A 15,378-nucleotide genomic window follows, 5' to 3' on the forward strand; every position below is an offset into this window, starting at 1 on the left:
AATACGAAAAGCTGCATGTCCGTCTGTGGAGCAGATCTTTGGCTCAGCCATCAGGACTCGAGCGATGGTCCTGTGGAGAATGGAACCTTCAACCTCTGATGTGATGAGCACAAGGGCTGGAGTCAAAGGTCGTGTGCCAGGCTGCACCTGAAGTCCATTTGATGTTGTGGTGTTTCTGAGTCAGGTGAAGCCAGGGATTGCAGGAGTGGGTGGTGTTTTGTGAGGCACGGATTTTAGCTTGTTGTTATGTAAGATAAATAAACCTTTATGCGAGGCACAAATCCAAATGGTGAATGACAGAGAAGCAACACACAGATTGCAAATGAATGATAGAAGACAGAAAAGAGAATTAAACTAAAAAGGCACAGATCTTTTCCGCACAATGTGATCTGTCGTCTGATATTATTGTCATCATTCGTTCTTAAAAGTTGTGAAGCTGAACTTCTTTTTTGTTGGCCTGACACCACAGCCGGTTGTTTTATTGATCTTATTGTTTGATAAAGTCATGTTTTGTTTTTCAGCTGACACAGAGACAAATCTATCACCACCAAGTTTTTTTTTTTAAGTATTATTGTAGTTTTTAAATCTCTACAGATAACGTTAAGCTAGCTATTTTGCAAACAAACAGATTCAGTAACATTTTTTTAAGTCTTGCCATTAAAAATAACTGCTAAAATGGCCAATTAAAATTTAGTTAGGGGGAAATTTTGTCTGTATCCTGTTTTAGTGCCGAGACACGGTTGATTTCATAACTTTCATTTAATAACTGTCGACACCAGGGGCGTGCAATTACATTTCCTCGAACCCCAAGAAAGAAGAAATGAAGAAGATGAAGCGAAAAGTGCAGACAGAAAAAGTAAATACATATGTAAAACAAAAAAAAATTGTAAATAAATATTTTAAAAACAAATCCTGCAAAGTCAGATTTCAAAGTTGTTCACACATTGTAAAATAGGTTATATGATTATATAATTTTGAGTTTTTACAGAACATGTTTTTAATGAGCATTTTATTTTAATATTTTTTATTTTAGTTTTTTTTCAATTTTAAGGTCTTTTTGACGGAAAAATGGTCAGTGGGATAAAAAGGTAGAGTACAGAGAAGCAAGTCCTCAAAGTTGTATTTAGAATTCAGATTATTGCTGGACATATTTCTTGTTGATCCGCTTCATAATTTCAGTCTGACTTCATGAGGGCCACATGAGGCCCCCGGGGCCACACTGTTCAGGTCATGTCTGAGGTGTGCGTGATGCTCGTGAGGGCAGATGAGTCGTGTTCCTCAAGAAAACCTAATGGAAAATCATTTCTCCAGAGGGCCAAAAACATACGCTCCAAATGTGGCCCTTGCCTCGTTTGTGTCAGTAAATTTGAAGCGCATAAAGCCGGTTGCATATACAGGAGCGCCCTTTGGTGTCATTTACTAGAACTACACTCAGTCCTGTGTCACGCTACATGATTTTACATACACATTTTATTAAGCATCACCAACTCTGATCAGGATAAAATGACCTAAGAAACACAGTGACTTTGACCATTTGACAAATAATGATTAAAACGGATTATTAACGAAATACATCTGATTTATTTATTATTTATATATGATTTATTTATATTTATTTCTGTCTAAAAACGATGAACAAACTGTCAAAATAACAATTAAACGTGTGTGTTTTGTGGTTTGGCAGCGTTTGTAGGAAAATAAAAGTCGCTTAATTTTTAAATAATTTACTCGCCAATGCTTGTGCTTGTGCAAGGACTCGCACTCGAGAATGGTTCTTAATTCGTCAGGCAGTTCTGCAGCGTTGCGGCGGTCGGGGGAACCGAGGCACCGGTGACCCCCGACACGGTGCCACCCGGAACCATTATGCAGACAGGAAACGACCATCTTAACACAGGCAGCATCGGAGCAGCAGCCGTCTCCGGAGGGGGGGGGGCACCGAGACCCGATCCACAGCGGAGAACAGTCAGCCGAAGGCAGGAGGAATGCACACGGAACACAGCGGAAAGTCAACAAAGACGCCGGGGCTGGGAAGCGGACCGAAGCGGGCGAGGTGAAAAGTGAACCGCGGAGGCAGACAATGGAGGTTTCGGAGCGGGCCAGCGACTGAGAAGCTCCCGGGCCGATGGAGAGGCGGGCCTTCCACGGTGTTTTTCCAAGGCCCCGCTGACAGCCAGGAGGGACTCCGCTGTCACGGCCGACCCTCCAGCCCGGCTCGTCACAGGTCTGCGCGGGCGTTCGTGAGCTGTTTCCCCGCCGGCGGACGCGACGCGCTGCTCGGTGAGAAGCCAAAACAGAAGCCAGTTTGTTGGCTAATGCGTTAGCAGCGAACTCGGTGCTAGGCTAACTGTAGCGCCGCTGCCCGAACCCCTGATTCCGCCCACTTCTGAGTTCTCACCGGGGTCCCCGACATTAGGGCTGACCTCCCCCCCGACTGTCCTGTCGGTGTGACATCTGGACGGCAACACCTGGACGGCACGCGGCGTGTCGTTCGCACCTTTATCTGAGGATGGAGGCTGTGTTTGCAGACGGTCATGTGTGACCTGCTCGCTTCTCCTCAGGTTCCGGAGCCCAAGGCGGAGCAGGACAAGCCGATGAGTGACTGTGGGGTTCCGGTGGAGATCAGCAGGTGAGATGCACAACACCACTTCTGAACGTGTCCCCTCCAACACTGTTATGCTCTAATACCATGCCGTTTCACTCGTATATCACAGCAACATCTGTTCATAAGGCTCCAAATACAGAGTCGGTGCCCTGCTGCACCCACAAGAAACATGCACAGCGTTACCCAGTGCACTTGAGATGCACTCATCTCTTCAACCTGAGCTTGTTTTCTGGGCCAAGACGGTTTATTTTCTGGTCCGTTTCCTCTTGCTAATTAAAAACTCGGAGGGTTATCGCTGTTTAACACAATATCCAGGTCAGTGATGATTTCAAATGACCCAGTGTTGCTGTTTATTGTGTGTTTGGACCGCTGTCAGTCAGCAGAACATATATCGCGAAAAAAAGGAACCACAGAAAAAAAGAAAATCAGCTATTTAGTTATTTGCTCTAAACATTTTGATTCTCTGATATGAAATTTACAACAGTGTAAAAACCCCAGATTCAAAAGACAAGTTTGTTTGTTCAGCGAGGAAGAGCTTTGTCGAGTTTCAGTTTGATATTATTGTTATTTTTATGTCTGTTTTCATCACAAATGAGTTTGCTAATTGCAAAAATACAATATATTCCGTCCATGTTTTCTATGCTCATGCAAAATTGCAAAACGCACAGAAATAAAACAGTGTTCCACAAGTGAAAGTGAGAGAATTTCATGCACAAGTAGACTGATAATTTTTGTTAATAGTGAAGTATGAGCTACTCACTTGAACTTCAGAATCCATGAGCCCATCTGATGCTTCACAGTTTGTCTTATGGTTTGTTGTGTGAGCACTTGTGTTTATATGGAGCTGATCGTGAGGGCAGGATTGAGGTGGAGTTGGAGAGCAGACTTGTTCACTGGCGTATTAATCTAAAATATGTAGATTAAAAATATGATTAGCTCCTTTTTTTAAGCATTAAAAGTGAGGGTGCGCTGACGTGAGCATTATGACATCATCATCATGGTTGGATGTAACTTTTTTTTTAAGCTACTGTTCGTATTTACACACTAGCAGCAGAGCTGTGTAATAAAATGAGCTGTATTGCGACTTTAACTTTGGTAGCCATGTGACACAGGCTCGATGAAACCATCAATAGATTGCCTTCGTCCAAACAGAGTTTTCACATCAGCCATGCTGTGAATGTGAGACCTGTCAGTCATTGACGTGTGGCCCCGCCCTCTGTTTGAGGATGCTACGCTCAGGCTGTCAAGAGACTGTCATTCCAATGAGTGGTGGCTTGCTGAAGATAAACATCCATCAAGTCTGACCAGGACCAAACCTTCCTCAGCTGCTGCTGCCACATGCTATAAGCCTTGGTGACACATTGGGGGAATTGGTGGAAAGATTGGACAGAATTGCAGCGCCAGGGATTAAAAAAAACATCATTAAATAATGGGTTACATTACTATTATTATTATTATTATATGATGTCATTGTAGCTCTGAAGTGTCCACTCTTTCCTGGCCGCAAATCTGTTTAGAAGTTCTGTCATGACACCTTTCAAAATGTAAATCCCTTTGTTTGGGTCCTGAAACATTACTGAGCCAGACGTGACATCAGCAAACTCCTCCCTATCAACGGTCTGAGTTTCAGTGCAACTGAAACAAGCCCTCGGGCGGTTAGAATGAAAGCCCAGTATCCCATATCCTGGTTTACTCCAGGTGCTTGAAGCATCGGCTTGTGCACAGCCTGTAAAGGAGGGATGGAGGGCGACATTACTCGTATACTACAGTGCTACAACATGTCATTTCTGGCTGCCATCTAGGTCAGGTGGTTGGCTCATGAACACATCACCGTGTTTTGCTCTTCTTTTCCATTGGACCACTTTAGTTTCGCCAGCAAATGGAGCTCCACAACAGTATCAAGTCATTCAGTCAAGTGTTGCAAATAGAAATATGAAATATGAAATTTGATATGAAAATGTCAATGTCAATATGAAAAAAATGGAAAACTAATTCTGATGGTGAGGCACTAACTGTTATGCACTGAGCCGTGTGATATTTTTCTATGTAGATTTAGCTGCTGTAAATAGTTGCCATTCTTTATCGATGCCGTCTGAATGTAGCTTTCTTATTGATGCCAGTGTGCCCTCATGTGTCACCCAAGTTTGGGGGAGGCTTTCTGGTGTTGCTTGTCTCTGAACTCAGTACCTAATAATTAAATGTTTGTCCTTTGACACAACCTTCACAGTGATTGTCTTTGACCAGACGGCTTGTCTCTGACAGCTATTATTCCGTAGCCCTGTGGGAAATGTATCATAGATGTGACAGTGATTCCTATTGTGTTTTGAGTTTGTAATAAAGTCGTAGTTGCAGTTCAGTGCTTATGTCGACAGCATCAGCGGTATGTGGATGATATTTGGTGACTTTGAGAAGGTTGTTGAGCCTGTTTCTGAAGCCTGTCTTTGTCACTTGCTGGTTAGGATGTGCCATATCTCTGGGGTTCAAATCACTGCACCATCTTGAAACTGGACTCTTAGCTTTGCAGGGAAGAGAGTTTCTTATTGCCTTTCTTTCTACCCATAATTATACGTCTAGTGTTGTCATGGTTGGATGTGGTCCTGGTCTAGTCGTCCAAAGACTCCTCTTTGTGTGCCACCTTGTCTTTGACAAAGGGACCACCATTTTCCATTTGCGTGCCACTTCTGAAGCTTCCGACCACTGGTGGGCAGCCAGTCATTCGAGTGGCACCTAGGAGTGAACACGACAACAGCGAACTCAGCACACTGACATGGCATATAAGCAACGTGGACCAGATTTATTCGGTTGGATTTTTTTCTTGTATTGTTTGCGAATATTTCACTATGTCGCCGTACTTGCAGTATCGCAATATATCATGATATATCATATCGTAGCTGCTGGATCTGGATACGTATTGCACCGTCAGATACCTGCTGGTGCACTGCCTTACTTCCCTGAGGTTTCCATCCTTCATCCACTGACCCCATCGCTTGTTCGTTCATTTGTGTCTTAAGTTTTGCAACTTTTTGTCATTGTTTACATTGTCTGCCCTTTTGTTTCCTCCATCACCAGAGAGATGAGACATGAGTTGTGGCCATTGAAGCGGGCCAGGTTATGGCTCTATTTTTAGGAAGAACAAATACATGATCAAAACACAGAAACACTCCACGAGCCGCTCCAACGCAGTACATGTGTTGAGGTGTCATGTAACCTAATCTGTTATGGCCATCGACAAACCATCCGACTCTTATTTGTGTTCCAACAATGCGACTGCAACAAGGACAAGTCTGTTTTGTACTAACATTAATTCAGGTAAAACATGATATAAACTTAAAAAGTGTTGCATTCATGTTGACAACATTGCTCAACATTCTTCTTCTTCTTTCTCTTTGGGCTTCTCTCTTCAGGGGTGGCCACAGTGGATCACCTTCCTCCCCCTGTCCTCTGCTTCCTCTTCTCTCAACCCTCCAAACCTCATGTCCTCCTTCAGCACCTCCATCAATCTCCTCTGTGGCCTTCCTCTCCACCTTTTGCCTGCCAGTTCCAACCTCAACATCTTCATCTACCAATGTACTGGCTCTCTCTCTCTCTCTCTCTCTCCTCTGTACATGTCCAAACCATCTCCATCCAGCCTCTCTGACTTGGTCTCCTAAACACCTGAGCACATGTGCTGTCCCTCTGATCCTATCATCATCCTGCTCACTCCCAGAGAGAAGCTCAGCATCTTCATCTCTGCTACCTCCAGCTCAGCCTCCTGTTTTCTCCTCAGTGCCACTGTTTCCAAACCATACAAACCTTCTTTATCTCTGCATCCTGTAACTTCACCTGTCCACTTGGCTCCCTCTCATCCACACACATGGATTCCGTCTCACTGTGACTAACCTTCATTCCTCTCCTTTCTGAGGTAAACCTCCACCTCTCTAGCTGATCTTCCACCTGCTCCCTGCTCTCACCACAGATCACAATGTCATCTGCAAACATCATGATCCAAGGGGCTTCTTGTCTAACCTCCTCTGTCAACCTGTCCATCACTATGGCAAACAAGAAGGGTCTCAGAGCTGAGCCTTGGTGCAGTCCCACCTCCACCTTGTGCTCCTCTGTTCCACCTGCAGCACACCTCACCACTGTCTCACACCTGGCACACGTCCTGCACCACTCCAACACACTTCTCTGCCACTCCAGACTTTCTCATACAATACCACAACTCTTGTCTTAGCACTCTGTCGTACACTTTCTCCAGGTCCACAAAGACACAATGGAGCTCCTTCTGACCAACATATTTCTCTAAACGCCAGTCCCTCACTCAGGTGGGATTATTTTTAACTGAATAATGTGGAGGCTGATCAGCTGATCCAGGAAAATGCCATTGTGCTGACATTGAAACACTCTGACGCTCCGTTTTGTGTAATTAACAAAGAAGCATTCTTTAAACATCACTCCCACGTGGACTTGAAGAAACACAATTGTCCCTCCCACAGACGGAACTAGGAATTAAATCTGATTCATTTTACGGCTTCTGTTCACCTGTCTTCGTGAGAGGACGTACTTCCGCGCCCAAACGTCACATTTGAGAAGCACAAACGCCTTTTTCTCAATGGTATGATGTCATCTGATCAGTTCTGTATCTCGCTATCATCCTCAGGTGAACAGTTCCCCTACACTGGTGCTATAATCATCCACTTTTTGGGAGTGGCTTTCTTTGCTTGTTGTTTATCTTTTGAGCTGTACATCACGGTGAGGACTGACAGACCTGTGGATCAGTGGAGGTGTAGAATCTCTTTGTGGGAGTGAGTGCGTTGTTCAGTGGCTTATTCCAGCGAGTTCAAACTGCCTCCTTCACATATTAGTTTCTGTCAATAATTTAAATACAAGTTTGAAGGATGCCAGTGGAAAAAGGTGCCCTCCAAACATGAGGTGCACAGGAGGGCGTGTGCACTGCTGTTTTGACCTGATACCTGTCAAGTACTACTCACTTGAGTCCACCCAAGTTTTCTGGTTTACTATTGGTCGCCGGACTTACTTCTGACTTTGAAGCCGGTGTCAAGGTGTGGTTTTCCTGTTCAGAGTTCAGAGTAAGGATGACTGTCATCTGCCTTGGACCTGGAGGAGTGTCACATTGAAGTGTTAAACCTGATGCTCCCTGTACAAATAGACCAGAGCAGTTCTGCCTTCTGAAGTGAAGCAAGAACTCCCCCTGCTGGCGAGTGGCTGGTAGCTTTCAGGACTTGGAGACTGCTGGAGAAGAGTCATGTGGCCTTCTGCGTCAGCCAGTTACTAGCGCCTTTCTTTGTGAGTGGCTCTGTACTGAAGAATATGCTCAAGATGACAAGATTATTTCTTTGTCATGACACTATATAGAACTAAATGTTGAGCTTCTGGGAGCATCTATGAAAGGACTTCTTGTCTTCTTGTAACAGGTGCGAGTCATAGTCCAATTGACCATCATATAATTGTACGTGTCACACTTAAGCTGTGAACGGTGCTCACCACACAGACATCAAAGGAGTCGGCCAAAATAGGGGCCACAATGTAGCTTGGTGAGGGAGGACAAATGATGGACGGTATGACTTCAAAACCACACATTAGTTCGGCACCATTTCCTGCTTCACGTTTCTGCCTTTATAACGAATGATAAAGATGATTTGTTGATTTTCTAAAGAAAGAAAACGTGGGTCTCATTTATTAATGTCCGGATATAAATGTTTGGGCTGTGATGAATTTGGTGGTACGAAATTTCGTAAAATAAATTTAGTTGACGCATAACAACAAATATTTTCCCGTTTTCTTTAATTTCTCTTTCACTCTGCTTAAATCACTTCACCAAACCAAACCACCAAACCATGTATTTATTTTGTGTTTTCATGAGAAAGTGAAAGGGCTCAGTCGCTCTTCTTACCTCACTTGGAACAGGTGCTTGTTCCTGTGTGATGACAAGCGCATCACGATTTGCTGGCATGTACAAGTCGGTGCCCTTATTTGCCATCGTACTATTGACCTCCGCATTTATTTGTGAGTCATTTACATACAAGTTATATCCAAGAAATGTCTCCCCTGACTGAGGAGTTTAGTACATACGCAGAATTCTGGGTCCGCAGCTACACCTGACTTAGCATTAGTAGTGGTCCGGTAGAGCGTCAAAAAAACTGAGGTCTTGAACCTTTATACACCAAAGTTCTGCGCGTGGGGCTCTGTCCTCATCTGATTGGTCCTCAGTCGTTGCCGGTCGCCTGCTCCCTCGTCGCCATGGCAACGATCACAAGGCACGCTCCCCTCCTCCAGACCCAGGTGGCTCTTATCAGGACCAGCTCTGGAGAAGATGGTACTTTCCAGCCTCCTACGACCCTCAAATGAGTTACAATGTCTGCTCAGGCCTCCAGTCTGCTTCACTCCTCTCTTTGTACTCCACCTGTAACTTCTCTTTCTCACGTGCACTCAGCCACTCTAACACAAGCAATTCCAGCAATATTACCATCGAGGTATTTTTTTGTACTTTTTAACCGATTTTGAGTTGATTTATCGACTACTGAGCCCCCCACATCTTCCTTTTTTCAGGTGTTAAACACTAGTTATGTTTTCCTAAAGGTGAATTTCTATCTGACCACTGAACACGTCTTCCCACAGGCCACGAGGAGAACTCCATGAAGGCTCAACAGGAAGGTGAAACGGCAGTTCTGTCTCAGCAGTGTTGGACTCGCTTCCTGGAATCGTTTACCGAATATGGACTGCGATGGACGCCGGAGAGAAAACACTACAGACTTTTGTTTTTAGTTTTGTTTTTTTTAAATTATTCTTTTAACCGTTTTTGCATCATGATGCATTTACGTAACATTGACTCTGAAGCTCTAAAAAGGTTTCATCCTTGCATTTAAATTAGAGGGCTGCATTATCCTGAGGATTGACATCTTTGGATTATTGCTTTGGATCTTCAATCTCATGTTGCGACCTGCAGCTCCCAAGGACTGAAGATTGTGTTGTAATCCCTGGACCTAACAGTCATTGCTGGATTGGGAGATGTTCCAGTTTAGTAAATACCCCATGGACATTCTTGAAATGCTGAGTGGTCACCAAGCTCATCAGTTTAAAGGTCTTGGGTTGGACCGGCAGCTGAGCCACCAACAACAGGTCCAGTTGCAGCATCAGCAGCAGCTCCAGCAGCAGCACCAGCCCAGCGCCGACAGCTCTGGAAGCCTTCTTTCGGGACTCGGACTCGGCTCGCTCCAGAGCTCTCGCAGTAATGCCTTTGCCGACTCCTCCTCGTTGTTCGCCAAAATGGGTGCGCCACCTTCAATCTCCCACCAAAGCCAGTCTTCCTCTTCATCTCATAGAAAGTCCAGTAAGCTAAGCAGCAGCAGTAGCAGTGGAAGCGCGTCGGCAGGATATCCCCAGTTCCTGCGGCCGTTTCACCCGGCCGAAGCCGCGCTTGCACAGGAGCAGCTGCACTCTGGGATGGGACGGTTTGACTTTGGTGGGAGCAGCAGCACTGCAGTGGTCGCTCCCGCTCCCCCACCACCTCCACCTCTGCATCCTGGTCTCTCTGTCCCCCAGCCATCTCCCGGACCCTCCTCATCCACGCCTTCTCCCTCCACCTCCGCTCCCAGCAACCCTTCCGGCAGCACGGCAGTACCCTTAGTAGGCCAGTCAGATCCTCGTAGCCTCCATCAACAGTTCAGCTGCATGCTTGCTGCCAATCAGTACTTTTTGTCTGGAGTCCCTACCAACAGCAGCCTTGAACAGTTCCTTGTCCAGCAGGGTACTCATAACCACCTGGGTCTGGGTCTAAGTCAGGGCACCACTGAGTCCAACTCTGCATTGGCCCCTCCCCCTGCCCTCCATTCCTCCCATAGTCATTCAGCGTCACAGCCTCAGCAGCAGCAACAGCAGCTGCCGCCCCACGCCTTGTCTCACCCACACAGCCACACCCACCACCCACACCCTCTCCATCCAGCTCCCCAGCCTGCCACCATTAGTGGTTTTGATTTCCAAGGCATTCCAGTACTTTCCTCCAATCAGATCGCTTCCTTAATGCAACAAGAGGCAGGCATTCCTCTCCCTTTGCCGATCCATCTGTCCCTGTCAAAAGAGGAGGGGAAACAGACAGGTGACGCTTCGTCGTCCACCTCTTCTGGAGGCAGCCGGAGGAAGAAGGCAATGGCCGGCTACCTTCCGCAAAGGAAGTCGGACAATTCCAGCCACAGCAGCAATTCTGTTGCAAACTGTCAGAGTAGCAGTTCCTCCCTCAGCCAGAGTTCCCCGTCAGGACTTTTGGGCGGCGGGTCTGGTCCGGTCAGAATAAGTGGCATGGGGAGTGAGCAGCAACATTCCTCTCACCTCTCCTCGTCTGCACAACAGCCACCCTCCACCGTTTCTTCCTCTGCCCCTCAGTCGTCTAACTCAACATCCGTGCTGGTTGCAAATGGGAATCAACAACTGCCGAAACTCCATGACCGCCACAGTAACGGTTCCTCGAGCCAGCCTGAACCCGAGCCACTTTATCACTGTGGCGAATGTGGCAAGACCTTCACGCATCTCTCCAGCCTTCGGCGGCATTTAAGGAGCCATGGTCTCACACCGGAGAGTGAGAACCGGAAGTCAGATTGTAACTCGCCTAGCCCCGAAAGGATATTCTGCTGCGGCGAATGTGGGAAGCGATTCAAGAAGAGGGGTCATCTGATCCAGCACAGTGTCACGCACTCAGAAAACCGGCCATTTGTCTGCACCATCTGCCAAAAGTCCTTTAACCGCCGTGAGTCCCTCACGAGACATGAGAAGATCCATGATGAAAAGCCTTTCAGGTGTCCAGCTTGTGGCCGTTGCTTCCGCGAGAGCACTTCCCTATTAAACCACGCTGCCTCCGGTGCCTGTGGCAAACCTCCCCGAAGCTCGAAAAGCCGATCAAGCAATGCGGAAGGAGTCTCATCAAACCCTAGTAGTAGCAAAATTGAAAGCAGTGGAAACCGAGTGAATATTGCGAATGACGCCGCTGGAATTACAGATGACAAGTATGCAGGAGATTACTCTAGAAACCGTTATCAGACCCAGGCGCCCTACAACACCGGGGTCGATGAATACAGACGGACACAAACTTCCACCATGTACGCATCGGAGAACGCACTTGCCAGCGACCTCACCAACCAAACTCTTCGTAAAGCCCCTTTAGCGCCTACGCTTCATCCTCACCCTCAGAGTCAACAGCAACCCCATCACCTCCACCAGCAACAGCAGCCACCGCAGCCACACCTGCCACTCTCCTCCTTGTTGGATGATTCAGAGGACGAGGTCACCAGCAGCGCCATGTCGGCCATTGCTGCCGCAGCCGCTGCATCTTGTAACATCAACACGGAGAGTCGAGATGGTGAAAGAAGGGACATCATCGGGGGATTGCTGGGGGGGTTGGGGTTTGGCAACCTTAGCGGACCCTCCTCCACATCCCCGCTTAATGGTTCTACCTTGCCTTTGTCCCATCCCAGTCAGCATCACACGAAAATAAGTCGGCCCAGAAAGCACCGGGAGAAGAGGGACCCCAACACAGCAGTGAGGCGGAGGCGGAGCCCGGCGCCCCCGGGGGATGGCTCAGAGCGTCCCTACGGGTGTCAGCTGTGTGGCAAGCGCTTCAGGAGGGCCGAGACGCTGCGGCGTCACAACCGGGTTCACACGGGCGAAAAGCCGCACACCTGTGAAGTGTGTGGGAAAATGTTCCGCGAGCCCTTCCACCTCACCAAGCATTTGACCGTGCACTCTGGTCAAAAGAATTACAAGTGCAATCTGTGTGGGAAAATGTTTGCTTATGCGCAGAGTCTAGTCAGACACGGGAAGCTGCACAGAAGAGGCGAGATCGATAACCAGGGAAGGAGAATCAAGGGTGCTGCCGCCGCGGCCCTCAGTCAGGCGGCGAACACCGGAACCTCCGACTACTTTTCTTCATGTTCGCAGGGAGAGAAGTCTCCGACGTCTGGCACTCCCTCCCAAAGGTTGTACACCTGTACCGTTTGCTGGAAGTCCTTCCGTCACTATTTCCACCTGACAGCACATCAACAAACGGCACATGGAGGTGGCGTTGGAATGGAGAAGTCATTCCGGTGTGAAGTCTGTGGTAAGGCCTTCGCCTACTCCAACAGCTTAGTACGGCACAAACTGTCCCAGCACGGCATCGATCGCAATGGTCAGAGGGTGAACCACTCGCAGCCCTCTGGATATTCGCCCCTTTACTTCGATTCTGAATCGAGCTCGAACTACGCAGGCGCTCCAAATATTCAGCAGCAAGTCGCGGGACATCAGCAGCAGCAGCAGCAACATCCTTTTCACTATCGCTCAAAAAGCTTTCAGAAGCAGCAAGACTCGACAAAGAGGAACCGGAAGAAAAAGAGGAGGGTTGTCATCCACAGTATCATGAGGGATGGGAAGCTGGTTGGTGTGCCGCTGAGCAAAGACACCCGGAGGAAGCTGATGTTGCTGAGGAGAAAGCGTGGCCGGCTACAGACCCAGTTAAAAAAGAAGAAGCTCTTGACCCAACTGAGGATGAGGGGCAGTCAAATCCAAGTGAAGTCCTGGTGCGGCGGTGCGGTCAAAGTCTCGGGGCTGACCTCAGTGGAAACCCCACTAAAGCGCTTCCCTTGCCCCATATGCCCGAGCACCATGTACTCAAAGAAGGGCTCCCTGCTGGTTCACCATGCCGTCAGACACCCACCCAGAATCTCAGGCCGCCACGCCCGGCTGCAGTGCCAGGTGTGTGGCAAGCGCACCAGCTCACTGCACAAAGCCTTGAAACACCGGGCCCTGCACCTGAAGCAGGCCACATTCCAATGCCACAAATGCCATCACCGCTTCTGGAACGCCCATCTCCTGTTGCGCCACAAGTTCTGCTGCCGGAGCGCCAACCTGCCCAACTGGGCACTGATGAAAATTAAGTCCCCGCCTCCTGACCAGTCCGACAGTGACTCCCCAGCTCTGCTCCCGCCTCAGAGGTCAACTGTGTTGACAGAGTACGGCTAGTGAGGTGTCCTCCAAAAACTTCTTTCCAACCACTGTGACCGGACAGAGCTTCACACAGAGCTGATGTATGAGATGGTTGTGTCGGCATGGACTTTGAAAAAGCCAACTCTCTGCCAACCACTCTCACACCCCCATTCCTGAAGGAGAAGGACGGTTTCGTAGCACCTAAAACTGCATCCGGTTACTTTTCTATACTTTTTTAATTTGTATTTTTTGCATTAGCAGTTCTTTGCGCATAAAAACGGACAGGCCTATCATAGAGGTGAGGTACCTTTAGTACTGCTTTATTTTTCCAAGCTAAACTATTAAACCTTTTAGTCCTGTATGTTTGTTACCAGCGTTTACAGACGAGACTTTTGCCCTTGAGATGAATTCATCCTTTGACTTTGAAAGTGGTTCCACAGCTGCTGATGTCACAAAACGCGTTGCTGGTTACTTCCATAGAACGACCCGTCGGTCTGAAAATGGGGTGCAACAGATGTGTTGGTGATATTTCTCCATAAACACTACTTTTGTCTTTTTTAAAATAAGTGTTTAACCATAAAGTGAAAGTGTTGACGCAAAAAAAAAGTGTTCATGTGTCAGGATTTTAAAAGGAAATATCCCGCTGTGTGTTGTACAATTCGTATTATATTTTATTATATATTAATTTTTTTTTTTACTCCCAAGTATGAGTTCAGTTTATCATTGTTGATATTGTTCCGGTCAGTGTGTGGGGGGGCGGAGCAGTTGGTGTTCGTAAAACGACGGGATGAGTGTATGTATTGATGTGGCACCGCCTCCCTCACGGTTAAACCCGGTTTTGTAACAAACTTGTGTATGCATAGTTATTTTTTTTAGGTCCTACTCAGACGTGTTCTTTCTTTTACCTTTTGTAAAACTAAAACATGTAATATTATTACTCAAATACTCTACTTTTCTTTGCCTCAAAGTGAGTTGTTCAAAAACCCCAAATCAAATTAAAAGAAAAAAAAATCAAGTGTTCCACACATTTTTTTATACGTTTTTGCGTTTACTTTTTTTCTTCGATAAGTCGATAGCTGTCTTTTGGTTGGGTGGCCCCTCACAACAGTCGTCGTCCATAATGTGGCCCTCAAGCAAGTTTTATTTCTAGACAAAGAGGCTAGAGAAGCAAAAAAGTAATGCAGATAAAGTACTAGTACGATACTGGAAATATATTGTAAATGTTACAATGTCATAAACGTTATGGATTGTTGCAGCCAAAATTGACTGATTTTTATGGCAGATTTTTTTTTTTTTAATGGGGAGAAAGTTTCAGTCATTTATGGCTCTGGAATCACATGATGTGAAATAAGCACCTTTGTGAATTAACTCGTAAAAAGCAAGTGTGTTAGTAATCTAAAAAAGCTTTAGTTGCAAAAAGCAATGAGTATTTCAAGTGTATAAAAAAGGTGTGGCTGGGTGGCGTATGAGGTAACGGTGGAGCGTGTGTGAAAACAGTAGCTACTGATCTGTTCCTCAGAGTTGGGATGAAATTTTCGGAGCTGGATCTGGCGGTCAGCCATGTTTGTTTTACGTCCGCCCCATGTTCAGGTGACGCTGCACTAGTCAGGTCCCTGTTTTTACTTCTGTCTATTCTACATTTCAATCATGGGAATTTGGACATTTATGGATGGATTCACGTCCGAGTTGGGATGTGAGCGTTAGGTGTCGCACAAGACTTCATCACAACAAGAAGGTAGAGAATATGATGCTGCAGATTGGTGGAATTGGCGGGAAAATCACGGTGATTTGAGAACTCTGGTCAGTAGATCGCCATCTCCTGGAGG

The 15,378-nt window shown here is 46.8% G+C and overlaps 1 protein-coding gene across 1 annotated transcript; it reads left to right on the forward strand.

The window, feature by feature from the left end:
- Positions 1-1,879: 1,879 nt before the first annotated feature.
- LOC128757853 (uncharacterized) lies at positions 1,880-14,875 on the forward strand. The gene is made up of 3 exons (XM_053863435.1): positions 1,880-2,277; positions 2,559-2,626; positions 9,221-14,875. The coding sequence occupies exon 3, from the start codon at positions 9,611-9,613 to the stop codon at positions 13,586-13,588; it is 3,978 nt and encodes a 1,325-aa protein (XP_053719410.1). The 5' UTR covers positions 1,880-2,277; positions 2,559-2,626; positions 9,221-9,610; the 3' UTR covers positions 13,589-14,875.
- Positions 14,876-15,378: the final 503 nt, after the last annotated feature.

This window comes from Synchiropus splendidus, chromosome 4 (genome assembly GCF_027744825.2).
Source record: "Synchiropus splendidus isolate RoL2022-P1 chromosome 4, RoL_Sspl_1.0, whole genome shotgun sequence".
NCBI classification, from domain to species: domain Eukaryota; kingdom Metazoa; phylum Chordata; class Actinopteri; order Syngnathiformes; family Callionymidae; genus Synchiropus; species Synchiropus splendidus.

Bases quoted from the DNA above. Each gene is read 5' to 3' on its own strand.
- LOC128757853 (XM_053863435.1), top strand. From the start codon at position 9,611: ATGTTCCAGTTTAGTAAATACCCCATGGACATTCTTGAAATGCTGAGT.